This window comes from Procambarus clarkii, chromosome 45 (genome assembly GCF_040958095.1).
Source record: "Procambarus clarkii isolate CNS0578487 chromosome 45, FALCON_Pclarkii_2.0, whole genome shotgun sequence".
In the NCBI taxonomy this organism is placed as follows: Eukaryota; Metazoa; Arthropoda; class Malacostraca; order Decapoda; family Cambaridae; genus Procambarus; species Procambarus clarkii.
In genome coordinates this window covers 1,235,599-1,262,816 of record NC_091194.1, presented here as the reverse complement: position 1 = coordinate 1,262,816, position 27,218 = coordinate 1,235,599, and the positions used below count along the sequence as shown (strand labels likewise).

At 44.0% G+C, this 27,218-nt stretch overlaps 2 protein-coding genes across 4 annotated transcripts in view; both read left to right on the top strand.

The window, feature by feature from the left end:
• The first annotated feature begins 465 nt into the window (after window positions 1-465).
• On the top strand, window positions 466-24,586 carry LOC123769951 (uncharacterized). Of its 3 annotated transcripts, none has more exons than XR_011222077.1 (8): window positions 466-587; window positions 1,724-1,901; window positions 2,343-2,455; window positions 2,735-2,865; window positions 3,596-3,788; window positions 4,496-4,715; window positions 5,482-6,806; window positions 24,237-24,586. XR_011222077.1 is itself a non-coding variant. In XM_045761453.2 (7 exons), exons 2-7 carry the CDS (start codon window positions 1,729-1,731, stop codon window positions 5,678-5,680), a joined length of 1,029 nt encoding a protein of 342 aa, XP_045617409.1. In that variant the 5' UTR covers window positions 466-587; window positions 1,724-1,728; the 3' UTR covers window positions 5,681-9,009. The 3 variants fall into 3 exon arrangements, 1 of the variants encoding a protein (XP_045617409.1); XR_011222078.1 differs by lacking the exon at window positions 466-587 and adding an exon at window positions 763-808; XM_045761453.2 differs by lacking the exon at window positions 24,237-24,586 and having other exon boundaries at window positions 5,482-9,009.
• The window catches only part of LOC123769950 (uncharacterized), a 60,334-nt gene continuing 39,668 nt past the window's right edge, over window positions 6,553-27,218 (top strand). The window contains exons 1-3 of the mRNA XM_045761450.2: window positions 6,553-6,652; window positions 24,647-25,031; window positions 26,419-27,047. Of these exons, the coding sequence (XP_045617406.1) occupies window positions 27,015-27,047 (33 nt within the window). The 5' untranslated portion in view covers window positions 6,553-6,652; window positions 24,647-25,031; window positions 26,419-27,014. The remainder of the gene's footprint in view (window positions 6,653-24,646; window positions 25,032-26,418; window positions 27,048-27,218) is intronic.

Sequence of the window (27,218 nt, the reverse complement as noted above, 5' to 3'; positions counted from 1 at the left end):
CTTTGTTTGATTTAATCTATTTTCATTGTTATAATTGTTTTGGCTCTTATTTCATTATCGTATATAGCATTGAAGAATATCTCTTGTATATAGGTAACCAGAGGCAGATAAGATTACGATAAAGGAGGAAAGTTTGTTTGTGCTGTAAGCACCGGTTATATAACAGTCCGTCCTCTCGAGCGTTCACAACGTCACTAAATTGATGAACTAAATTACCCGAACCTAAGCTAACCGAGGACCTACAAATAGACAACGGGACCTCACCTCAATTTTGCGAGCCGCTAGGATTTTTAGTGTACCAGTATTTGGCCTTAACCCAGTTTGTCAAAACGATCTGTCGGCGCAATTTTTGTATAATTATTAAATTGGTCAACGGTTGTTTTTTTTTATTTGTTAATGAGAACACAACAAGGATATGATACCTGTTCTTGTTTTGTTGAATTAAGGGTTTAAGTGTGTCGGGAGCAGCAGTGACCTTGTGTTACAGCACAAGGTTACGGCTGTCTGATGCTCTTGATGGGTGTTATCTCACTGATATAGCTAGGTGTAACATAGTGTTGATGCAACGCTCCTACTGGCTCTGTGTGGTGAGTTGTGTCGTTAGTCTCCTGTGTCTTGCTGTCTGTGTGTGAGTACTGTTGTGTCATTAGTCTCCTGTGTCTTGCTGTCTGTGTGTGAGTACTGTTGTGTCATTAGTCTCCTGTGTCTTGCTGTCTGTGTGTGAGTACTGTTGTGTCATTAGTCTCCTGTGTCTTGCTGTCTGTGTGGTGAGTTGTGTCATTAGTCTCCTGTGTCTTGCTGTCTGTGTGTGAGTACTGTTGTGTCATTAGTCTCCTGTGTCTTTCTGGCTCTGTATCTGTCTCTGTCACTGGCTAGTTGTAGTGTTAGTGAAGTCAAGAAAAATTGACATGGGCAAATCTTTCTAATGTCTCTGTAGCTCTTAAGCTTACCTTACATTTGGGTACTAAGTTTCCATCTGTGTCCCCCTTGTTCGTGTTCCACCCGTGCTAAATAGTTTGTCTTTGTCCACCCTGTGAATTCCCCTGAGAATTTTCCAGGTGGTTATCACGTCTCCTCTTACTCTTCTGTCTTCCAGTGTGTGTGTGTGTGTTTGTTAATATGAATACGTCATTCAGCAATCACTACCAAGTGTTCACACTAACACAACATAACCTATATTCTGTAGAGATATTAGAATTTTGCACCAAGATTGTAACCTTTTGTTTAATTGTCTGAATGTCTATTGCAAATTGTCTATATACTTACTCATAAAAGTATTTGTGTGTACATCTGGTAACATAATACATGTGTAAAGAAAGAAATGTATATGTTTATCACTCAGAATGTTCGGCAATATGTTTATTGTTTGTGATGTGTCTATATGAACTCGTTGTACTGAACGGGGTGAGAAGAGCTTGAGCTACCTCATCCCTTTGTGAGTATTTTACCTCAATATACGTATTTCTATTTCAATTTCAACCTAACCTGCATGGAAAGAGGTTAAAGGTACATCTATTTACGTCTTTTAAAGTGCGTTACGTCTGGTCGTATAAAACAATAAACTAATTTATAAGATATACTTTCATCTGTAGGTAAGATTCTTTCCTCTATAGGTATTTCCGGGCTATTCATGCCCGTGCCACTTCTTGGGTGGCTTAACCTTTTATCAATCAATCTATAGGTACGATAATTTTCTCTATAGCTACGATACTTTCCTCTATAGGAAAGATGTCGAAGATGGAACTGCCTGTGATCGACCTGCGTCTAGGACAGGGTTCGAGGCGGGGGGAGCTGGTTCGACAGTTACGGGAAGCGCTCACTACCGTCGGCTTTATCTACTTGGTGGGTGTGGACGGCTATGACGAGAAAGAACTCCTTCGACTCACCCGCTGGTTCTTCAGGTGGGTTCTGAAGAACTGTACTGCGCTTGGAAGGGATATGAGGACAGGATAGGATTTGGGATATGAGGACAGGATAGGATTTGGGATATGACTATGAGTGAAGGAACGGTGTCCATGCAACCACTTGGACCATCGGGGATCGAACGCCGACCTGCATGAAGCGAAGTTGTTCCTGTACCGACCCGTCCAAATCGATAATACCTGTTGATTAACCCTATACTATACATACACCTGAACCAGTACTAGGCATGCATGGAAGGTATTTACATGTTACTTGAGCCTACACTAGGCGTCCATGATTGGAATATATAATACTTGATCCTATACTGGGCATACATGGGAGGTATATATGTTGGTTGAACCTAAACTGGGCATCCATGGTTAGTATACATATTGCTTGGCCTTATACTGGACCCCTATTGACCTCGCCTGGCCCTTCAGCTTGCCCCTGAAGGAGAGGATGAAGATTTCGAGGAAGAGCTTCGACTCCGAGTGTAAGCAACAGTACCGAGGCTACTTCCCTGTCATCCCGAACGAGGTCTCTCATAAGGAAGGTGAGTGAGGGTGTGAGGGGATGTGTGGGTCGTGGTGAATGTGGGGGTGTGGTAGGTGTAGTGGGGGTGTCAGAATGGAGTAGGTGTCGTTTTGTGTGTGGCGGTGAATGTCGGGGTTGTGAGGTGTGGGAGCCCCACTGTATCCAAAGGTCACGAAACAACACGAAAAGAAGATAATGACACAACAACATCAAAGGGTAAGCATGTAGGTGGAGGGAATAGTGTAGAAATGGAAGCATATCACAAGTCACTATGTAACCTAGTACTTATCCCCGACAGGGTTCGAAATAGGTCTGACAATGGACACTCAGCCGCCCTACCCGGAGAACCTGGTGGCCAAAATCTTCTACGAGAAGAACCAGTGGCCCTCCAGCCCCTCTGGAGACGCAGAAACTGCTGCCTACTTTAAGGTCAGAATCCTTCAATACTGAAACAATAACAAATAGGATATGACAATTGTCGCATTTTCTGGAGTGTAATTTATGATAATATTTTGTTGATTTTGCAGTATGTTTCGTCATGCATTTATTGAAAGTGATTCTCAAGTGGCCTTGCTGGGTAAACATGCAACTTCTTGCATGATAGTATGATAGTGCAATATATATATTATGTTGGTTGTGGACCGAAAACACGCGTGCTATCCGCTGGTATTGACGGTAATAATTATAAATCTATTGTCTTTGTTTCAAGAGATAATATCAAAGTAATTACAGAACATTAAAATTGAATAATGATGCAAGGCATTATATTAGTTCCACCTAGTTGGGGACTTTGATGCAAGTCCACAATCCCTACGAGTATATATGTATATAAAGGCTTCCTGTCCCCCGACAAAACGAATTATTTACAGTTTTAACAATCAGAAAACGAGATTTGCAAACAGCCTCGTGTACAATTCGACCATACCCAGAAGGTCTGTTTTATCATTATTGATGTCCTTGTTAGAATTAAATATGCTGTGTAGTACTTATGTTACTTATATTTTGTTCACATTATGATATTGATTCTCTATTGTTTACATTCTATTTTTATAACAGGAGTTTATATCGCTGTTGGTGTAGCCTCATGTGAAATAAGCAAACCAACAACAGATAGACTAATTATTTTGTGTAAACCCAAGTCTTTTTCCCGGTGATCCAGACGTGGATGGAGAACCACTACCAGAAGATGACGGAGGCCGCGCTGGAGTTGATGAGACTCATCGCTGAAGGCTTCGGGGCCCCGAGGGAGTTCTTCACGCCACTATTCGACCCCCACCACCTCTCCACCCTCCGCCTCATCCACTACCCAGCCAGGCCTCACCCACCAGACAGTGCCCGCGACGGTGACTACGGTCAGTACCCACATGCACTTCCCTCCCAACTAATGTCTGCTGGCACGAGGGTAGAAATAGCCTATTCTACTCTATCCTATCTACTACTAGGATACTCTATCCTTTTGAGTAAAAGGATACACTAGAAACTACTTTATTCTTTTGAGATGTATTAAATGTTCTCAATAAAGGTACTTAAACCTGAATATCTGCTGGAAAAGGGAATTATTCTATATTTGCAAAACGTGAATTTGAAATTACAAAACATATTACCAAAGTCTAATCTAATCTAAACCTAAGTACACAACAAATTCTTATATATAATTAGAAAGGGTACATCGTATGGGGTCCCGTACTGTAGTGGTCTACGTCTTCGACTCACAACCGACGATCACGGGTTTGATCCCAGGTTGGGACAGAGCTTGGTTAAGCACTTTCCCCCCTTCTCCCGGTGCTTCTATTCACCTAGCAGCAAATAGGTACCTGGGAGTTAGGCAACTATTGTGGTCACCATCCTGGGGATGGTCAGTAAGGGATCTCGATATGCCCAACAGGTTTCCTGCCCCTAACACTGAGAAAGTATAAGATGAACCATGTTCCTCACCTTCAGACAGTACCGCTCCTGTGCCAGGTAAGTCCACTACGGGCTCACCATAGCCCGTGCTACTTGGAACTTGTTCCGAGTAGCTGAATCTATAACAACAACTCACCTTCACCTCCGTCGGCAGTGATCCAGACAGCTGAACATCAAGACTCAGGGATGGTGACGCTGTTGTCAACGTTCGAGCAGTACCCAGGGCTGCAGGTGCGCTGGACGGACAACTCTCTCTTGGATGTGCCTCACCGCCCGGGTCACCTTGTGGTCAACATTGGTGACCTCTTGGCCACCATCAGCGGTGGCATGCTCAAGGCCACAAAGCACCGCGTTATCGACTCTTGTGGTGATCGGTGAGGTTAATTGTTTTTTGACCGCCATGATGGCTGTCATAGGGAACCACACGCATGCACTCACATACACAAGCAGACATACGCACGTGGACACGCATACTTTACACACACACACACACATATCTCCTAAATATTTCGTAATGTTAATTCCTTCCTACCTGGATCTGGATTGTGCTTGAAAATGGTTCTGAGAGTTCTACTCCGCAAGGTCGGCCCACGGCCAGACTTGATATGTGAGAGCTTGGTCCAACAGGCTGTTGCTTGGAGCGGCCCGCAGGCCCACATATCTACTATTGCCCAGTTGGTCCGGCACTTGTAGAGAACTATCTATTTTTTGTTTAGGATTTCCAATTTTCCACAATATTTCTTATACTTACTGGGAGGATGTTGAACAGCCGTTGCATAATATTCAAATTATTACCTTCTTTATAATATCACATCTTCGGTCTATCTTGCAACATCTCCCCAACCCACAGGCATTATAACCTCACAAACTCTCTACCAAATCCGTTGTTTACTTCCCCTGTGATATTTTCCACTAATAACATTAAGAAGACATGCATGCAGTTAAGAATTACCAAACACAGTATCTAACGAATGTCACGATCTGATATACCAATGCTGATGGACCTACTAACAAAGAAGATGAAATACGGCAAATGATAAATACAGATAATTTGATGCAACTTAAATGGTGGACACAAAATCCTAACCACCATCCTTCTTCTCGCCTGGAATTCTCACCAGATCATCTCTTCTTCGACAGGTTCTCTGTGCCGTTCTTCTTGGAGCCGAAATACGACGGGAATATAAACATTGTATTACCTGGCGGGTCCACCGGTCTGACGGAGGACCCCGGCCAGCGGGTCAACTACGGGCCCTGGGTCTGGGAGAAGATCATTCAGTATGCTGAGTACAAGGATCTTATCAAACTACGGGAGAAAGAAGGCTTATCACTCTATTAGTACATTGTGTCGTAAGTGTATCGGATCAATAACTGGTCGATACTATAATTTGAATGATAGAGATGCTTAAAATAAAAATACATGATTAACATGCACTGTTAATGTTACGATTATATCTTATTGTTGGGAATGCATATATATATATAATGCAATTATTATAGAACTCGTCTTAAAATTAGGTAAAAACAAAAAACAAATATTATATCCTTATCCTTCACCCCGTCCCATCCTAAATCCTTATCCTGATCCCTTCCAAGTGCTATATAGTCGTAATGGCTTGGGGCTTTCCCCCTGATAGTTCCCTTCTCTCCCCCCCTTCCTAATAACAAGAAACAAGTGTTAGATGGAAACGACAGTTTCTAATTTGATAATTGTTGTATATATGTCTGTATCACGTAAGATATCCATTAAAACATTCGATATTAGATTGAAATGACAGTTTCTAATTTGATAATTGTTGTATGTGTGTGTATCACGTAAGATATCCATTAAAACATTCGATATTATCACTCACTGGAGCTCTTTCTGGTGTAATATGTTAATATTATTACATTAGTTTTCCTTTGCATTTAGTGTTTTTAATTTGTTATATATGATATTTTCATTATTAGCCTCATTCAGAAGCTTATCACATTCCTAAAAAATACACAGACTTATAGTATCGCGTATAGCATGATATAATTACAATTAATTCTTTCTTTCTTTATTATGCACCCCATACCCATCCCGTGGGCGGTGATGTAAAGGATTACAGAGGCACATAATCGGCTCAGGAACTGATATAGTTACAGTGGTGGTGAAAAGCCATTATCGAAGCGGAAGAGGTAATGCGTATGTGTTCTATAGCCTCGGGCCATCAATACCTTGGGAAGGTCGGCCATGGTGAGTGTGTCTGCGGTCAGTCAGTCGCTGGCAGGCAGCTCAAGACACACTTACCACTTTTACCTACGCTCTGGCCTCTCTTACAGTTAGGTACAGTCTATACTGTGGAGTTTAAACTAAAGTTATTTGTGAATATAATCACGGGTTTGGGAGTATAAGGGCAATGAGAGCGATGATTGACACAAATATTGACTGGGAGCAACAGGCAGACTGCACGTTTGCAGCCATCCGCGTCACAGTGAAGGTATGTTGCTTCCCAATTCTACTCTTTACCTGATCAAGAAATGTTTTGTTTAATAAGTATAATAGTCATGAACTATGCTCTGAGAGGCAACGCTTACTATAGATGTATTGCTGTAGGTTCTGTTTTCGAAGTTTGCGAAATATATTTTCGATATTCGACGTCGAAAAGTGAAATGAAAAATATTCGAATATAGTAAAAAAGTGGTTTGTGATATGCCTTTGAGAGTTAGTGAGGCAAGGGTTCATGTTGGATAATGTATTAGGGGAATGTTAACTTAGACATGGGTTAAGGTTGTGAATATGGTATCTCGAAACATTTGTAAACGCACATTAATGACGCTGTAAAAAGATACCTCGAACACTGTTCATGTCGGACAGACGTAAATCTGTGTATTTATGTACGTAGGTTAGGTTAGCATTTTAAAAGCACTACAAACACCTGTAGTTGATCAACATACGTTTAACAGATCTCTAACCCTCTCCATGGAAGACAGACGAAAATGGATATATGTTGGTTAGCATTATAAATGTGTGGCCACGTCTCTGGTAGAAAAAACAAATCTCTATTTTTTTTTTCTAGTAAATACAAATATCATGCTTTATGGTTTCTAAGGTATGTCACACTTGAAATACACGAGTAGAGAAGATTCCAACGACATTATTTACAGAAAAAATACCTAAAATATTCCTGCGAACAGACAATTATACACTAATTAACTCGTGCCGAGTTTTACAGTAGGATTTTTCTATGAAATAATACTGAATTCTATCATGAACCATACTCGCATAGTTAGGTTACAGAAGAGGAAACACTTTGTTTTAGTTTGGAAATATTAAGTGTGATATAGTTGTGTGTGTAATTACCTAAGTGTAGTTACAGGATGAGAGCTACGCTCGTGGTGTCCTGCCTTCCCAGTACTCTTTGTCATATAACGCTTTGAAACTACTGACGATTTTGGCCTCCACCACCTTCTCACCAGTTCCAACCGTCTACCACTTTGTTTGCAAGAACTTTCAAAAGACTTTTCAGCGCCATTGTTTCCTTAGCTTGAATCTATAACCTCGTGTGTGCGCGTGGGCGCGCGAGTTAATAGGACGAGGCTTCGCGGGAGCACAAAGGCTATTGGCCACTTTTCTTTATACCTGATGCATCGATCTGTTCACTTAACAGTAAAAATAAGTACGTCGGAGTTAGGCAACTGTTGTGGGTTGCATCCTGAAGATCAGTTGGCCAAGGGAGGAGCACAGTAAGTCTAACAGGCTTCCTGTCCTCAACAACATTGTGATATCACACAACAATACATTGTTGTATGTATGGGCGTGGCACTCTGAGAGGCATCTGTGTCAGGTTAAACACCGTTTGTTGTTGTTTTAGATTCAGCTACTCTGAACAAAAAGTTGCAAGTAACACTGGCTATGGTGAGCCAATAGTGGACTTACCTCAACGATTAAACACCGTTGAGTGATTACAATTACACCTACCTCAAGCTAACCCAGGCCTACAAATTCATATTATAATATTAATTGATAATTAAATCATATAATTTCGAGATGGATATTTTCAACAAATTTCTAGGAGTAAAGAGGCGGGACCAAGAACTAAGCCTTACTTCCCCACAGGAACATATAGGTAAGACTATCCACGGTAGGAGACTATAAATAAAATAAGAGTAAGCGGATATAAGCGAAATATATGACAGTTCTCCAAGATATATTCACTAAAGCGAAATAAAATTCATATAGCTATTGCAACCAATGGCATGATTATGGTATTGTTGACTGTTATATATTTTATCGATTAATTGAGCTACAGTCTTTGTACTTTGCCGAATAAATTAATAAATTCACGACCAAATCTCTTCAAGAATGAAAGTCACAAACCATGCTGAAGTTGTAACTGTAGCCTCTTACACTGTAGAATTATCTGTGGCAAGACGTTGCTGAATCAAAAAGGTTTATTGATAACTAAGTGTAAATCGTTGCAATTCTTGCTAAACTTAATACAGACTGATTAAATACACAGATGTAAAAATATATACAAATATTATAAATTGTAAACATAGATATATGTAAATTAATTTAAATGGTGATATATATTAGTAAAACAAAGTATATAGTGGCTATAATAACAGTAGTGGTACTAGAACTGTTATATAAATTTAGTCATAAATAAAAACTGTAGCAATAAATGGCTGTACATTTGTTATTGCGTTTATTTCCACACAATTTCAGTACATTATTTGCATAAAAGAAAGTTATAATAATAGTATAACACTTAATCATTATAATTATATACTGAATAATTTAAATATAGATTTAGAAGCATTGAACCTTAGAAAGTTCCATGCGCATTCGTGTAGGGCTTCCGTGAGATGGGATAAAAATCAGACGGCATGGATGGATTTACAAAATCTATTTTCGGGATTCCGTGATGTATTTTCAAAGTGGGTGGGAGAAAGAGAGAATTTTAATCTTCAAACCCTGGTATATCCGTACATGTCTAGCAGATACAGATGCTCGCAGTGTAAACAAAAAACAGCTGTTGACCACAAGGACAATGTCAACAAAACGTTGCAGAGTGTGTCAAGAGTACCGTAGTACTCTGTGGAACAACGGTACCTGGTCTGCTGGTCATTTATACAGCTGCCCTAGACTACATGAAGGGTTACATAGTGCGTGTCAAGAGCTAGTAATGTGGTACAAAGAAATGTGGTCGATTTCGGATGAAGTACACGCCGGCCTATTTGGGTCGAAGCCTGAGAAAGGTATTTACCTCTTTACTTCATCACTACTCTGTTTAAACCAAATATAACCTAAGCTTTCCTACTTTACCGAAAATAAGTAATAATGTAACTACTGGTGATTGTGTGGTCAGTGACGGGTCTAGGTCACTAGAGTAATCATTATTCTTCATATCTCACAGAACCACTTTTCTTTAGGGTACCGGCCTGGACGAGGAACCCTGCAGTGAATTTTAAACCCTTAACTTTATTTAACCTAACCTAACCCAAACCGAGCTCCTGTGCCAGGTAAGTTACGGGCTCACCATAGCCCGTGCTACTTGGAACTTGTTCAGAGTAGCTGAATCTATAACAACAACAACATAACCCAAACCAAACAGAGCCTAATACAGCCTACTGTAAGCTGTAAATATACTAATTTAACAATATATTGTTTCAACAAACGGAAACCAATTTTTGTCGAATAGTCTTGTGTACGATTTTACCCGGTTTGTCCTCCGCCAGTAAATATTTAGCTTGAGAACTACTATATAACGGGACGTTAAAGCCATGACTATAACTTTGCCGTTTGGTTTTGTTCTCTTTCTGGTATGGAGACTCCTGTTGTATCTCCAGCTCGGGTGGAGATACAGCCTAGTATAACAGACAAGTGCTTTATTCAGTCGTCGCCAACAACCACCACGAGGACTGTTCTCATTGGTCGAGCTTGTCTCTTATTAGGCTTTATTTTCTTGCTGGTGAAACGACTTTAAATGTGTATTTGCTTTTGCAATTACATGCAAAAATTAACGATATTACAAATATTTGCTGACGAATATATCAGGGCGATTTTCTTGCCCCGAGGAATACAAATTTTAAGAGGAAAAATTTGTTTAGAGGCAAATTATGGTTACTAGGATACTCACAAGATGTCACCAGTGTCCATCAAAACATAAGCACGTGGCTTTCTCAACTCTGTTGCCAAAAAAAAATAAATTTGAGTAATAAAATATAACATGATAAAATGGATCAGGGGTGAACCCATAGAATCTCAAACTTCAACAGAGTGCTCGGATGAAACTTCAACAGGCTACTTAACTCCACCCAGTACGTCTCTCGGGGTACTTCATGCGGTGGTGCTTCACGCGGTGGTGCCTCATGCGGCGGTGCTTCATGCGGCGGTGCTTCATGCGGCGGTGCTTCATGCGGTGGTGCTTCACGTGGTGGTGCTTCATGCGGCGGTGCTTCATGCGGCGGTGCTTCATGCGGTGGTGCTTCATGTGGTGGTGCTTCACGTGGTGGTGCTTCATGCGGCGGTGCTTCATGCGGCGGTGGCCAAGAAGAGTGCCAGGCAGGAGCCTCAATATCACCATAATTAATACAATATCACAGAACTTGCCCAAGTATTTTTGCATGAAATTAAATTTGTGTTCCTCGCATAAATATATACCAGCGCTAAATAAATACAATGTATCTTAAACGACGCGGAAACTGGTGGGCCCGGTGGAGTAGCAAGCTGGAGGAGGGGCCTGGAGGGATAGCAGCCTGGAGGATAAGCTTGTGGATAGAGCGGACTGAAGGGGCAGGTGGTGGGGTGGGGGAGCTGCCTGCATTAGTAAGCTATACACTGAATTGAGCTCCGCCCCTTCTCTATAAGTCAATACCACAAAGGTTTGCGTGTGTATTTCTGGGAAGTGCTTGGACCTGCTCGGTCCGCACAGTGAGATATGACTCGTAGCGAGACGTTTTGCCGGACGTGACTTGATTTTGCTTTTTGTAACTTGGTTATAACGTTATGGATAGAGGCGGCTTCTATAACCTCCTTTTTCACTGCATTCCAGTTGTTGCTCACCCGTGCGGATGGTGTAATTAGTGAAGGAGCATCCACTCTGTGGATGGTGTAACTAGTTCTTAGTGGTGAATCCACTTCCTGGCCGGGGTATCCTGGCCGGGGAGGATTTACTGGGCGCAAATCCTTAACTGTAGCCTCTGTTTAATTAAACAGTAAAATGAGTACTTGGTTGTAAAAACGATTCTTCGCGGCGGGGATCGTATTCATTGCGAGAGTTGTCCAACTCCCGCAGCCTGGTCTATGGCCAGCAGATTATCTGGCATGTAAGGATGTCTTCGTATCCACAGGCTCACATTGCCATCACAGGAGACATTCCATCTCACTTCACCCAGATTTTGGGCAAATTTTCCGGCATCATGGATTTTGATTTCCGTGAGAGAAATTGAATGACTTTTGTCTCCCATTTGCAGCTAAAGTTCAAGTATGTTTATTGAGGCAAGAAAGAAATACATCTCAAAGGGATAGAATAGCTTAGGCTATTTCTACCCCCCTTGCAGCCAAAAATGTTCCAGTTACTCGACCTTGAATTAGAAAAAAGGGTAAAATTTTCAAGGTCATGCCTTTTTCGACAGGATAGACAGAATAATAGCAAGTCTTGAGGGGACTTGCCATTATTCAGAGACCTGACGAGGGTCCTGCCACCACCACCACCACCACCACTATCATCACCACCACTATCTCACCACCACCGCTACCATCATCAGGGATAAATTTAACTCTGAGGTCAGAGAGATGTCTTAGCCTAACGAGGCACTTAGAATACATCAAGAAAGGTGACGACCGCATTATGCCAATCGGCGCCCAAATACCGGCCGTTACTTGATGCTCAACTGTTTTTCTGAGTTCGTTAGTATTCAGATGAGCATGTTCGCAAATATGTGTGAGTATGTTTGATGCCTGTGTGTGTATATGTGTGTTTTAGGCGTTCCTACATAGTATTTTGAATATAACTGAAGAGGTCGAATAGATCCCGTTGCCAAATTGGTATTATATTTACTTTTCTGTGGGTGGAGGGTCCTGGCTGGTGTGGGTGGAGGGTCCTGGCTGGTGTGGGTGGTGGGTGGAGGGTCCTGGCTGGTGTGGGTGGAGGGTCCTGGCTGGTGTGGGTGGAGGGTCCTGGCTGGTGTGGGTGGAGGGTCCTGGCTGGTGTGGGTGGAGGGTCCTGGCTGGTGTGGGTGGTGGGTGGAGGGTCCTGGCTGGTGTGGGTGGAGGGTCCTGGCTGGTGTGGGTGGAGGGTCCTGGCTGGTGTGGGTGGAGGGTCCTGGCTGGTGTGGGTAGTAGGTGGAGGGTCCTCGCTGGTGAGGGTGGAAGGTCCTTCAATTTCAAGACAGCAGCGATACATTGCTTCGAGGAAATGTTAACAGCTGTCGCTTCTCCAAACACACCATGTTTGTGTGGTTGTTTTGGTATGCATGTGTGTGTGTGTGTGTGTGTGTGTGGACTCGCCTAGTTGTGTTTGCGGGGGTTGAGCTTTGGCTCTTTGGTCCCGCCTCTCATCTGTCAATTAACTGGTGTACAGATTCTTCAGCCTATTGGGCTCTGTTAAATCTGCATTTGAAACTGTGTATGGAGTCTGCTTAATGGGGCAGACTGTCAATGGTCTGTGTGTGGTGAGTCTCCACCACATCACCGCCTAATGCATTCAATTTGTTAACTACTCTGACACTGAATTTCTTTTTCTAATGTCTATGTGGCTCAATGGGGGTACTAAGTTTCCACCTGTGTCCCCTTGTTCGTGTTCCACCCTGCTAAATAGTTTCTTTGTCCACCCTGTCAATTCCTCTGGGAATTTTGTAGGTGGTGATCATGTACTCTTACTCCCTTACTCTTCTGTCTTTCAGGGACGTGAGGTTTGACTCCCGTAGCCTTTCCTCGTAGCTCATACCTCTCGGTTCTGGGACTAGTCTGGTGGCATACCTCTGAATCATCTCTAACTTTGTCTTGTGTTTAACTAGATATGGACTCCAGGCTGAAGCTGCATACTCAAAGATTGGTCTGACAGTCCACGAAAATGCAGTCTGCCCACCCTTCTCTTTCTTGCCCAATTTTTGTCGCCTGGTCATAGAATTCTATTCAGTCTTTGAGGCACAATTTACTATCCCTGAACCCATGCTGGTGGTGTGTTGCAAAGCTCCTTGTCTCTCAGATGTTCTACGAGCCTTTTCCTCACGATCTTCTCCATCTTGTGTGTGTGGGTCATCCACCCTCAAGGTCATCCACCCTCAAGGTCACCCACCCTCAAGGTCACCCACCCCAAGGGGGCAACTCCCCCCACTCCACAAGTCAGCAACACAAAACTATAATTACTGGTGCCTAATTACAGCGCGGAATTATCGTAGTTAATTATGGGTGAGAGGCGGCATAATTGTGGCTGAAGATAAGACCGTTATACCTTCAATATTAATGGTAATTACACCGGTTGTTAGTGATGTGGGAAGCCCTCGGTGGTTGGTGTAACTGGTTGTTAGTGATGTGGGAAGCCCTCGGTGGTTGGTGTAACTGGTTGTTAGTGATGTGGGAAGCCCTCGGTGGTTGGTGTAACTGGTTGTTAGTGATGTGGGAAGCCCTCGGTGGCTGGTGTAACTGGTTGTTAGTGATGTGGGAAGCCCTCGGTGGCTGGTGTAACTGGTTGTTAGTGATGTGGGAAGCCCTCGGTGGCTGGTGTAACTAGTTGTTAGTGATGTGGGAAGCCCTCGGTGGCTGGTGTAACTGGTTGTTAGTGATGTGGGAAGCCCTCGGTGGCTGGTGTAACTGGTTGTTAGTGATGTGGGAAGCCCTCGGTGGCTGGTGTAACTGGTTGTTAGTGATGTGGGAAGCCCTCGGTGGCTGGTGTAACTAGTTGTTAGTGATGTAGAATCTGTCCCATTCTATGATCTCAATATTTCCTCATTATTATTCGTGTAATTAATGGCTTTATTCAATGTAAAATGACATTGTATTTACTAATTATACACCGTCAGCTGTTCCTTTATGTATCTTATCAATAAATTATCACTGATATTGCGTTCTTAGTTTGGCAATCATATGTGAAGAAAGTCTTAGTGTCTTGACAGCTAAGCTCCCGGGTGGAATGGTTTGGGGAAAGGTGGCTGGTTAGACGTGGTCCTCATGTCCTCTAGCACCACAACAGCCTGGGTGATCTGCACCAGACTTGCTATACACACTCACTAGTCCCTAGAGGTGGCTCGCTTTTAACGTTTTTAACCGTATTTCCGTGTTAAACCGTGATAAAATACAGTTGTTTCTTACTATATTTCCCCTCAGATTCATTCACCTATTCCTTCCCCTCCTCTTTATCCCCCTCCCCCCTCCCCCTCCCACAAGACCCTCTCCCACAACCCCCCTCCCACCAGGTGAATACCATGAATGTGTGATGGGCCGTGTCTGGTCCACTCCGCTGACTCCTGGGATTATTACTTCATTGGTTATTCCCCGCCCTACCTGGCCGCCCTCACGCCCACACTCACCCGCCCACGCCACCACCCACACTCTCAGCCTCACACCCACTCCTCACTCTCAAGTACACAACTAGGTGTGTGTATATCCACCCTCATTCCCGGGCCTCGTGGCTGAATGGACAGCGCTCGGGGGGTCGTAGTCCTAAGGGTTCGATTCCCGGCCCGGGGCAGAAATAAATGGGTACAGTTTCTTTCACCGTGCTGCTGCTGTTCACCTAGCTGTAAATAGGTACCTGGGAGTTAGACAGCTGCTACGGGTTGCTTCCTGGGGGTATGTAGTCGCCTAGTTGTGCTAGCGGGGGTTCGGTTCTGTCTCTTTGGTCTCACACACACACACACACACACACACCTCGCTAGAACCACCTACATGAGATACAGGACTCATCCTTACTCATCCATCTATCATTCACAGATCACACTGATGATTCACCAATAGAAATTCCCCCACCAATTACCCCTTAATTCCACGTCTACATAAATACACAACTCCCCCCTTCCCCCCCCCCCTAGTATGGGAAATTGAAATAAGTTTATTGAGGTAAAATACACACAAAGGGATGAGGTAGCTCAAGCTATTCTCACCCCGTTCAGTACATTGTGTTAATACATAGACACACATCACAAACAATAAACATATTACCGAACATTCTGAGAGATAAACATATACATTTCCTCCTTTACACATGCCCAGTATGAGCGACCAGAGGCTATAACACCATGGGGACCTTATCCTCCAGTTCTGTTATAAACACCTTTTGATAAAACCCGCTCATATGCACCCTAGGCCCACATAGTTGCTTCAGTGCTTCATGATAATACATTTTCTGAGAAAGGGGAGAGGGGACGAAGGGGCACACCAAGGGGAAGGGGAGATGAGGGGAGGGTCAAGGGGAAGAGGGTGGAAAGAGGGGGAAGAGACCCGGGTGGAGCCGGGTAGTAAGGTAAGAATACCCAACAAGAACAGGCACCAAGAACGAGGTAAAAATAGCTAACAAAGACAACTAAACAAGAACAGTTAAAGGGAACAACTACAGAGCAGCAAAGAATAACAGGTGAGAGAGAGAGAGAGAGAGAGAGAGAGAGAGAGAGGTGGTCCATAGTAATGAAGCAGATTGATATAGCCTCCTCCCCAATCACATTCAGGAGGACGAGCCTCAAGTCATGCATTGTGAATGCCAGTCAATGTTTGCCGGGTCGATGTTCACCTCCAGGACTGGCGGGGAGGACCCGTGCGCGTTCACTCAAGCGGCTGGTGAGTGCCAAAGAGTGCCGCGTCCTCTTTGTAGGGGGGGGGGGCCGATAGCTTGATGTGGGTGTTTTGGGTGGAGGGAGTTATTCATGAGGTGTTTATGGGGGTAGTTGGGTTGGTATGCTTGCGTGTTTGTGTATGGAGCTGTTTGTAAGTAGGAGTTTGTGGAAGGTGGTGTTTGGGTCTATACGCGGTTTCCAGCGTAGATATGAGAGAGCCCAATAGATTCAGGAACCTGTACACCAGTTGATTGACGGTTGAGAGGCCGGATCAAAGAGCCCCAAGCTTTATCCTCCGCAAGCACAACTAGGTGAGTACAGTTAGACGAGTTCACACACACACACACACACACACACACACACACACACACACACACACACACACACACACACTCGATATAGCATTTAGACGACACGAGCTGCTTTTATCACTGTAATGGTTTTTTGATGTTAAAAAATAAAACAAATTTATACATGAAATGTGCACAAATCATTATATATATATATATATATATATATATATATATATATATATATATATATATATATATATATGTGTGTGTGTGTAATATGAAGTATATATGTACTTAGCTATGAGTGTGTACGGGGGATTGAGGTCTAACTCTTCCGCCCTATCAGCCTGTTACGTTTCATCTTAACTACTCTAACTTTCAAATTCTTCGTCGAATCGCTCCGCCTGTTAGGGCAAAACGGGGCTTGCTTTTTAGGCCAAGTGGTATGATTCTGACTGTTGGGGGTATGACATGTATATAAAGTCATATATCCTTCATACTTACATTAGGACCGCTGTGGGGTACAGGCTTCCTTCTGTCTTCAAACAGGGCTGAGGGGGGGGTTCGACTCCCCTCTACGTGTAAATGTTTAAAACACACATTAGTAAGTGCATTCACTTATGCTGTAAAGTGGATTAGTTCGCTGCATGACTCGTGTCAGATAATGACATGCGTCCCTTGCTTGATGTCTGGTGAGGATCGTCGACCTTGTGGCTACGGTCACAAGGGTTTGTCTGGCGTACAGGTGCTTGTTACAATGTGGTAAATATCTCCTAATTCCTGCCACTTGATCAATAGAGTTGTAGTGTTCCTGCGTACGTGTGGGAGGGGGCGATGGTGGTAGTGTAACGGGGGGTGGGGGAAATAACTCTATCTTGTCCATTATTCCACCCCCCAGTTAACTAACGAGGCCGGGGGAAACAGCTCTCTCTAGTCCGTTATCCCGTCCCCAGTTAGCCAACTATTCTAGAGCACCCTCCAGAGTTCCTAAGGCAACCTCTCTCGTTCAACACCTTGTAACCTAGGTATTTGACTACCTAGGTGCTACGACTACAAGGCGCCGTCACTTGATCAGTTACCCGAAACTCCAGAGAGAACTCTAGAATACATAATCACTGCCACAAACGTATAAGTGAAAACGAAAGGAAAGAAATGAATAGTGAAGTAATTAGTGAGGGTTTGGGGTGAGAGGGAGAGAGGTGGGAGGGGCGAGGATGGTCATTAGTTGAAAGTGAGAGTTTAGAGAGGGGTGGAGGGAGAGGAGTAGATAGGTAGAAGGAGAAGAGTAGATAGTAGAAGTAGATAGTAGAAGACGAAATGCTGCCACCATCCATTCATGATCATTACATACAAGACAAGGAATGGAACTTGTCTGTATCACAATATTCTCAAAAGATGTTATCCTGAGTTCATTATTAGTAGTTCCCATCTTTATCATGTACTCATTCTAAACTATGAAACCAGTAACCACAGAGGCTTTCTCACCTCAACTCAATTCTCTAGGGAACACAGTGAAAGACCATTTAAATAATAAATTCATAATTATATTTCACATGAAGTATCATAATTTAGCAATTCAATTAAAATGTTCCAGTTTAATATGCAAAGTGAGTCATCATCCAAGAATTCGAGAACCCTACAACTTGACTGCCCCTGATCATCACACAACACTTGTAAAACACGACAAGTCACCTTACTGTTCACTCACCGAGGACTGAGTCTTAGTTGAATAGAGAGGGGGGGGGGGGGTTTGTAGTTGACGGAGACTCCCGCCCTGCCGGCCGACAGCCTCCCGTCTGCTCTGCTCTCCTGACTGCCGTTCTGTCTGTTCTGTCTGTTAATGCTTGATGCTCGATAGTTCTCCGAGTATTTATTGGGGAACCTAGTAGCTAACTCCGCCCACAAATAGATAGCCTCCGGCACTACCAAGCCACTCCTTAAACGTCGGCTTGTTTGAAGGCTACCAGACTACAATTAAGAGCTTAGCGGAAGCAAGGTGAAATTCTCATGATCTGACCTCAGGTCACTTGAGGTCATTAACGCTTTGAGGTGTGAGATCTCAGGCAGACAACTGGCGCCTCTCAGATCCTTGTCTGTGACTCATGTACTCTATATATATTTTAAATAACCTAACCCAAACACTTTTACAGTGTTACATCTCCCCTTCTCCCCGAAAATAAAGTTTTTGCAACACTGCTAAAGCAAGCTAGCTGTGTGCGACAACTTTATTAACGAAAAGAATACATCCTAGCTAAACAAATATACATCATCCTACTCTAAAAAAAAATGAAATATATAGACAGACGTCCATTGTCTCTGGCTGGGCGACGTCACTGCTTGGTCTTGTAGATAATCCTGTACAACATTTCTTCAACACAACTGCCCCCGTTGCTTCTCCGTCGTTAACGCACAACAACACTTGGTCAACCCGAAAGCCGTTACTACTTGAACTGTGCACAGGACCGTGGAATTCGGTTGTCCCAGCTGATCTGTAATTGGCCCTACGTCAGTCACCATGAGAGACGTATATTGGGGTTCTTCACAGCTATAGGGACTACAAGTTTCGAGACCTTCATATAGTTGCCAACAGTAGAAATCCCATCCTACTCTTCTTCCTCCCTGTTGCTCCAGCACGCCTCCTTCAGAGAGCTACTTCTGACAGCCACATCAAGTCCGCATGACACAGGAAGAATCACTCAACAGAGCAACATGCTTGTAGGAGGGGCGGCCAGTCAAGGCAAACGATCCTGTCTTGCAATTACGCTCCATGCAATGATGCTGACACCAGCAAGGGACACTAGGTATCATGTCTCACTCAGCTTGTCTTATCTTCTCTTCTTTCTTCTCTCTTCTTTCTTCTTTCTTCTTTCTTCTTTCTTCTCTCTTCCTTCTTCTCTCTTCCTCCTCCCCTGGGTCTTTGACAAGCGACCTGGGGTCCATTGGGGTCCGTCCGTCCTGGGGTCCATCCTGGGTAGACCGATGTTGGTGGGACAGACTGGAGTCGTTGTTGCTCCTCTTCCATTTTTACTGGGTCGTCTGGGGTCGTCTGCAGAACGACCTGGGGTCCACTGGGGGTCCGTCCGTCCTGGGGTCCACTGGGTAGACCAATGTTGACCGACCGAGAGGGCTGTATCTCGGGGGTCCCCTGGGGTGATGGTGGTGGTGGTGGCCCTGACATCCAGGTAGGGGGCTGGTCGTCGTGGTGGTGAGGAACTTCCCTGAGTGTGGTACACAGCAGCCGTCTCTCTCTTCTGCATATGCGTCGCGCCGCTCCTCTCTTCTGGCTCCCACCTGTGGATGAACAGAAAGGCGACAATATCGTGCTCCCAAGATATGTTATGTGACCCTGTAGTTTGTATAGGGTTTACACAGTCCAGTTATACCGCTCTCCTCCTGGCAACAACTACACTTAAAATTTTTTTTAAATAATCCAATTAACACTGAATGATACTGACTTGGTGGAACATAAGACAGTAACAGAGGAAAGTTAGAGAAGAGAGAATAAGGTCATCACTACTTTTAACTTGTCACAAAAAAAAAATCAAAACTAATAGACAAAACACTAGCCTAAACTTAACTGTACCTTTCCTAATCTTAAGTACATAATTAACCGTTACTCCCACCCTTAACCTACAGCCACCTACGTGACCCAGAGTGTTTTCCTAGCTTCTCCGCCGGTCAACAACTCCAAACTGTTGCCACCCCTGTGACCAGACTATCTAACGTCGAGCGTCCCCAACGTGAAGTCTACTGACATACTAAGCCTCCCCCTAGCATGCTGTACAATACCAGTACACCTCGGGTTATTGCGTTCAAATGGAGTAAAACAGTCGATCGCAATAATCTGAGCAGAACCACCACTAAATTCTACTTAAGAACTACACCTGCCACTCCCCACTGACCTGGAGACCAGCGGTGGCTGGGTGTCCCCGTGGGACATGCGAGGTCACCTGTCACACTCAGCTGACCTGCACTACCAACACCGCTAAGTTCCCAAATCGCCAAATCTTATTACTAACATAAATCACTACACACGCAAGTTCTGGTGAACATTCCCTGAATACCACAAAACTCACAAAATCACTAAACACAACACCAGAGAATCACCATCTCCTAGCCTGAAAAAACTCGCTAATTCGCGAAAGTAAAACACCTGTCAAGATCTCCCTGATAGCGCCTGAGCGGCAAAAGACACGTGGGACTGAACAATGTTAAAAGAACACCAACTACCTACAACATTGTTCAACACCGCTGCCATCATTGTAACGGGGGGTGGGGGTTTGTAGTTGACGGAGACTCCCGCCCTGCCGGCCGACAGCCTCCCGCACCGCTGCCACCATTGTAACGGGGGGTGGGGGAAATAACTCTATCTTGTCCATTATTCCACCCCCCAGTTAACTAACGAGGCCGGGGGAAACAGCTCTCTCTAGTCCGTTATCCCGTCCCCAGTTAGCCAACTATTCTAGAGCACCCTCCAGAGTTCCTAAGGCAACCTCTCTCGTTCAACACCTTGTAACCTAGGTATTTGACTACCTAGGTGCTACGACTACAAGGCGCCGTCACTTGATCAGTTACCCGAAACTCCAGAGAGAACTCTAGAATACATAATCACTGCCACAAACGTATAAGTGAAAACGAAAGGAAAGAAATGAATAGTGAAGTAATTAGTGAGGGTTTGGGGTGAGAGGGAGAGAGGTGGGAGGGGCGAGGATGGTCATTAGTTGAAAGTGAGAGTTTAGAGAGGGGTGGAGGGAGAGGAGTAGATAGGTAGAAGGAGAAGAGTAGATAGTAGAAGTAGATAGTAGAAGACGAAATGCTGCCACCATCCATTCATGATCATTACATACAAGACAAGGAATGGAACTTGTCTGTATCACAATATTCTCAAAAGATGTTATCCTGAGTTCATTATTAGTAGTTCCCATCTTTATCATGTACTCATTCTAAACTATGAAACCAGTAACCACAGAGGCTTTCTCACCTCAACTCAATTCTCTAGGGAACACAGTGAAAGACCATTTAAATAATAAATTCATAATTATATTTCACATGAAGTATCATAATTTAGCAATTCAATTAAAATGTTCCAGTTTAATATGCAAAGTGAGTCATCATCCAAGAATTCGAGAACCCTACAACTTGACTGCCCCTGATCATCACACAACACTTGTAAAACACGACAAGTCACCTTACTGTTCACTCACCGAGGACTGAGTCTAAGTTGAATAGAGAGGGGGGGGGGGGTTTGTAGTTGACGGAGACTCCCGCCCTGCCGGCCGACAGCCTCCCGCACCGCTGCCACCATTGTAACGGGGGGTGGGGGAAATAACTCTATCTTGTCCATTATTCCACCCCCCAGTTAACTAACGAGGCCGGGGGAAACAGCTCTCTCTAGTCCGTTATCCCGTCCCCAGTTAGCCAACTATTCTAGAGCACCCTCCAGAGTTCCTAAGGCAACCTCTCTCGTTCAACACCTTGTAACCTAGGTATTTGACTACCTAGGTGCTACGACTACAAGGCGCCGTCACTTGATCAGTTACCCGAAACTCCAGAGAGAACTCTAGAATACATAATCACTGCCACAAACGTATAAGTGAAAACGAAAGGAAAGAAATGAATAGTGAAGTAATTAGTGAGGGTTTGGGGTGAGAGGGAGAGAGGTGGGAGGGGCGAGGATGGTCATTAGTTGAAAGTGAGAGTTTAGAGAGGGGTGGAGGGAGAGGAGTAGATAGGTAGAAGGAGAAGAGTAGATAGTAGAAGTAGATAGTAGAAGACGAAATGCTGCCACCATCCATTCATGATCATTACATACAAGACAAGGAATGGAACTTGTCTGTATCACAATATTCTCAAAAGATGTTATCCTGAGTTCATTATTAGTAGTTCCCATCTTTATCATGTACTCATTCTAAACTATGAAACCAGTAACCACAGAGGCTTTCTCACCTCAACTCAATTCTCTAGGGAACACAGTGAAAGACCATTTAAATAATAAATTCATAATTATATTTCACATGAAGTATCATAATTTAGCAATTCAATTAAAATGTTCCAGTTTAATATGCAAAGTGAGTCATCATCCAAGAATTCGAGAACCCTACAACTTGACTGCCCCTGATCATCACACAACACTTGTAAAACACGACAAGTCACCTTACTGTTCACTCACCGAGGACTGAGTCTAAGTTGAATAGAGAGGGGGGGGGGGGTTTGTAGTTGACGGAGACTCCCGCCCTGCCGGCCGACAGCCTCCCGTCTGCTCTGCTCTCCTGACTGCCGTTCTGTCTGTTCTGTCTGTTAATGCTTGATGCTCGATAGTTCTCCGAGTATTTATTGGGGAACCTAGTAGCTAACTCCGCCCACAAATAGATAGCCTCCGGCACTACCAAGCCACTCCTTAAACGTCGGCTTGTTTGAAGGCTACCAGACTACAATTAAGAGCTTAGCGGAAGCAAGGTGAAATTCTCATGATCTGACCTCAGGTCACTTGAGGTCATTAACGCTTTGAGGTGTGAGATCTCAGGCAGACAACTGGCGCCTCTCAGATCCTTGTCTGTGACTCATGTACTCTATATATATTTTAAATAACCTAACCCAAACACTTTTACAGTGTTACAGTAGTGTGCTGGTTGTTAAACATTTCTGGTATTGGTGGTAGTGTGGTAGTTGCTGGCAAATGACTGAAAAACGTATAAATAAGGTAATTCACTGTCACTAAGAAATCACTAAGCCATTACGACTATATGGCACTTTGAAGGGGTCAGAATAAGGATTTGGGATGAGACGGGGGAAAGGAATGGTGCCCAACCACTTGGACGGTCGGGGATTGAACGCCAACCTGCATGAAGCGAGACCGTCGCTCTACCGTCCAGCCCAAGCCTATAATTGAATAAGAATATCATCCAGTAACTTTCAGTGACTGACAGTAGTTTGGTAACTGTCATTGAGAATGACCACCAGTTAGTAATTACCTAATTACTCCGTCCTAATACAGTTTAATATTACCTTTCGCCTCATTGGTTAAGCGTAGTAAGTTTGTTATTAATAAGGTTGTTGCGTTGTTTAAGATTCAGCTACTGGGAACTAAACGTTCCAAGTAGCACGGGCTATGGCGAGCCCGTAGTGGACTTACCCGGCACAGGAGCAGGGCTGTAACTGATATGGTTATTAAAGTGTATGTGTGTTATTATAAGCAGGTGAGGGCAAGAACGGCGTCTACACATTCCTTCACTTGAGTGTGTTGTGAATGTGTTGTTGTCCGGGCGACCACCACACTTCACAACACGCCCGGACATGTTAACACCATCCCACGCCCAAACATGTTATCACCGTGCAAAGCCGCTGTTCTGTCCATACCTTATCCTTCATTCATCACTGTCTTCTCTCCCGGACGGCCTAGCAAGCACTCCTTCCCTTTCTCCCTTCCTACCTCCGTTCTTCCCTCCCTCCTGTCACTTTCAGGCGACAAGTGAGTACCCGCAAGTGGAGAATACCCGCAGGCAGTGGGTTACCTTGAGGTTACCTTGAGGTGCTTCCGGGGCTTAGCGTCCCCGCGGCCCGGTCGTCGACCAGGCCTCCTGGTTGCCGGACTGATCAACCAGGCTGTTGGACGCGGCTGCTCGCAGCCTGACGTACGAGTCACAGCCTGGTTGATCAGGTATCCTTTGGAGGCCTCATTGGTTAAGCGTAGTAAGTTTGTTATTAATAAGGTTGTAGTTATTGTTATTCACCACCTGGGTACCCGCAGGTGGAGAATACCCACCGGCAGTGGGTACCCGCAGGCAGTGGGTACCCAACTGGCGAAAATGACACGTGATTTGCATGTCATGGTCAGTAATATATCTTTCATTTCTCCTTCAGGAATCATAATCTAAGCTTCCGTGACCACCGGAGGAGAGCGCAGCAGGAGGCGATGAAGAAGGCACAGAAGCAACAGCCAGAGGACACAACCCCAGAGAAAGATAATACAATTCAGGCCAAGAACTCTACCAACAGCAAGTCAGACGGGAAATAATGCCCTAGGCCACATATATATGTCCGCTTCGAGTCAGCACTCGTGCACAGCTGCCGCACTCGCTTATATGTAATCTATGTGTAAATGCAAGAAACCGCACCTGTTAAAGCTTAATCATGTATCTCATACAAACATCTAGTCCACAAGTGTTAATTATAAAAAGGTCGATGTTTTCGTCTTAAACTACATTAGTTTACCCTTGATTATTTGACATTTTCTGTAGTTAGTCCACTCGTGAAAACGTTTTCTTTTATAGGTATAAAAGGAATGTTTACTCACTGCCGAGCATTACCTGAATATGAGGCCCACATCTCTAGTGGCCTCGACGGGGACAGGAAGTTTGCAGCTTGTCAAAGATCACCCTAATTATTCTTATATCACATCCTATCTAAACGTCCCTTGTTGCACAACTACAAGAAGTTGACTTTCAATGTAGTGCACGCAATAGTTTGATACTGAATTAAAAAATATTGATTGAAATGAATTAGATAAATTAAAGAACAGTCAAGAATATGAAGTCATAAACAGTGAATGGCAAAGTGCAGGCTCCGGCAGTGAAACATCGAGCACTAAGGACTGGCCAGAACACCTGAAGAACACCTGTCAACATGTTAATGTTGAAGCATTATAGTGACTTACAGGTAAGTTCTGCAATTCAAGTTGTTTTAATATACAAAATATAATGAAGTTAGGTGAGGGTGAGCCGGGTCCCCCGCCACCCACCATGTTGCCATGACTGCTTGCATATTTTAGCTCATTGCAAGCAAAATATATTAGTTAGAATTGTGCTGGGAATTTTGCAGACATGAGTGCATAATGTTTTATATTTTACAAAGACAAAATATTCTCAAGTCCAGTTATTATGATATTCCAAAAATCGTCGTGGGATTCCAAATGGCACTTGTTTGGTCCAACTCTGACCTGACCATGTTGTGCACATACCTCATAGGAATCCTGGTGCAAAGTTGGGTGAGGCTATCCCAAGCGTCTGGTCTCCAAGTACTGACCTTCCCCCCCCCCCCCCCGGAATGCAACCCCACAACAGATGTAGGAATCTAATTATTACAAGGTCGTTCAGACAGATGTTTGAAGACACCTGTGTGACTTTAGGCAGTTGATAGACCTTGAGGATCGTTCAGCAGATCTTGAGGATCGTTCAGTAGACCTTGAGGATCGTTCAGCAACATCACCCCTCATAAAAGGCACTCGGTAATTCAGTTAAATAACCGGTGCACGAACGGTTAGCAAATACTGTTATCATTTCAGAAAACGCCGTGTTGAAGTGGCTGTTAGGCACGTTAAGCACTATACAGAGCAAAGGGTAGCATGATCCAGTGTAAGCACTTACGCTTAGCAAACAAAAGACGCATGTGTAGCGCTTGTGTATAAGTGTATGTGTACACACACACACACACACACACACACACACGTGGCAGTTTAAAACAAGTAATATTCAATATTTTTTATGTTTTAACCGTTTTTTGTATAACACATTGACTAGTGCATCATATATAATAATAACACACATGGAATATACTAGATAAAATATGTAGAATTTCAATCAAATATTAAATATGTAAACGAAACTATATATGCGATCTGTAGACATTTTCATGAATTAACATAAATACAGTTATAAAGACTCTACATATTTAAGCATTAATATGTACAAAGGTTTACATTAGCATATATATGTATTAACATGCATATTACATTGTAGTGTGTGTGGGGGGGCCACGATTCGTTAAGTCTTGACACAACCACATACGAAACCTGTACATCTTTCCTCAATTATGGCGGCTTTGTTTACATTTATTAAACAGTTTACCAGCTTGGAAACTTCACAACCCGAGGTTATTGTTGTTGTTGTTGTTGTAAACAACCTCGTAGTCTCTCGGAGCTCTTAAACTGTTTAAAAAAAAGGGTAAACAAAGCCGGCTTGTTGGAGGAAAGATGTACAGGTTTCGTTAGTGGTAACTACCAACAGTAGACCTTACTGGAAATAACAGTAACCGGTTACGCTTACAGCAGACTCGATCAATAGACTACGCCAACAGCAGACAAGGTTGCATCGACGCCAACAGCAGACTCTAGCAGCAGACAAGGCTGCATCAACGCTAATAGTATACTCTAGCAGCAGACAAGGCTGCATCAACGCTAATATTATACTCTAGCAGCAGACAAGGCTGCATCAACGTTAATAGTATACTCTAGCAGCAGACAAGGCTGCATCAACGCCAACAGCAGACAAGACTACATCAACGCCAACAGGCTCTAGCAGCAGACAATGCAGCATTAACGCCAGCAGCAGACAAGGCAGCAGCAGACGCCAGCAGCAGACAAGGCAGCAGCAGACGCCAGCAGCAGACAAGGCAGCAGCAGACGCCAGCAGCAGACAAGGCAGCAGCAGACGCCAGCAGCAGACAAGGCAGCAGCAGACGCCAGCAGCAGACAAGGCAGCAGCAGACAAGGCAGCAGCAGACGCCAGCAGCAGACAAGGCAGCAGCAGACGCCAGCAGCAGACAAGGCAGCAGCAGACGCCAGCAGCAGACAAGGCAGCAGCAGACGCCAGCAGCAGACGCCAGCAGCAGTGACACCGTGAACTAACAGACCTCGTGACCAAGATGCTGCTGTGGAATTTCTACGCAGATAAGAGGGTGAGAGGCCAGTGTTCTTAGCTGTGAGTAGATGATCTACTTCCTGAGTTCTGAGTAGATGATCTACTTCCTGAGTGCTGAGTAGATGAGTTACTTCCTGTCTGTAGTGAGTAGATGATCTACTTTGTCTGAGTAGTGAGTAGATGAGCTATTCCCTGTCTGTATGGTAAG

What these genes read in the sequence shown, in the direction of transcription:
- LOC123769951 (XM_045761453.2), top strand. Translation starts at nt 1,729, where the DNA reads ATGTCGAAGATGGAACTGCCTGTGATCGACCTGCGTCTAGGACAGGGT. An exon ending in CTCACCCGCTGGTTCTTCAG is followed by an intron (nt 1,902 to 2,342) that starts GTGGGTTCTGAA and finishes CTGGCCCTTCAG; the next exon opens with CTTGCCCCTGAAGGAGAGGA. An exon ending in TGCCCGCGACGGTGACTACG is followed by an intron (nt 3,789 to 4,495) that starts GTCAGTACCCAC and finishes CTCCGTCGGCAG; the next exon opens with TGATCCAGACAGCTGAACAT.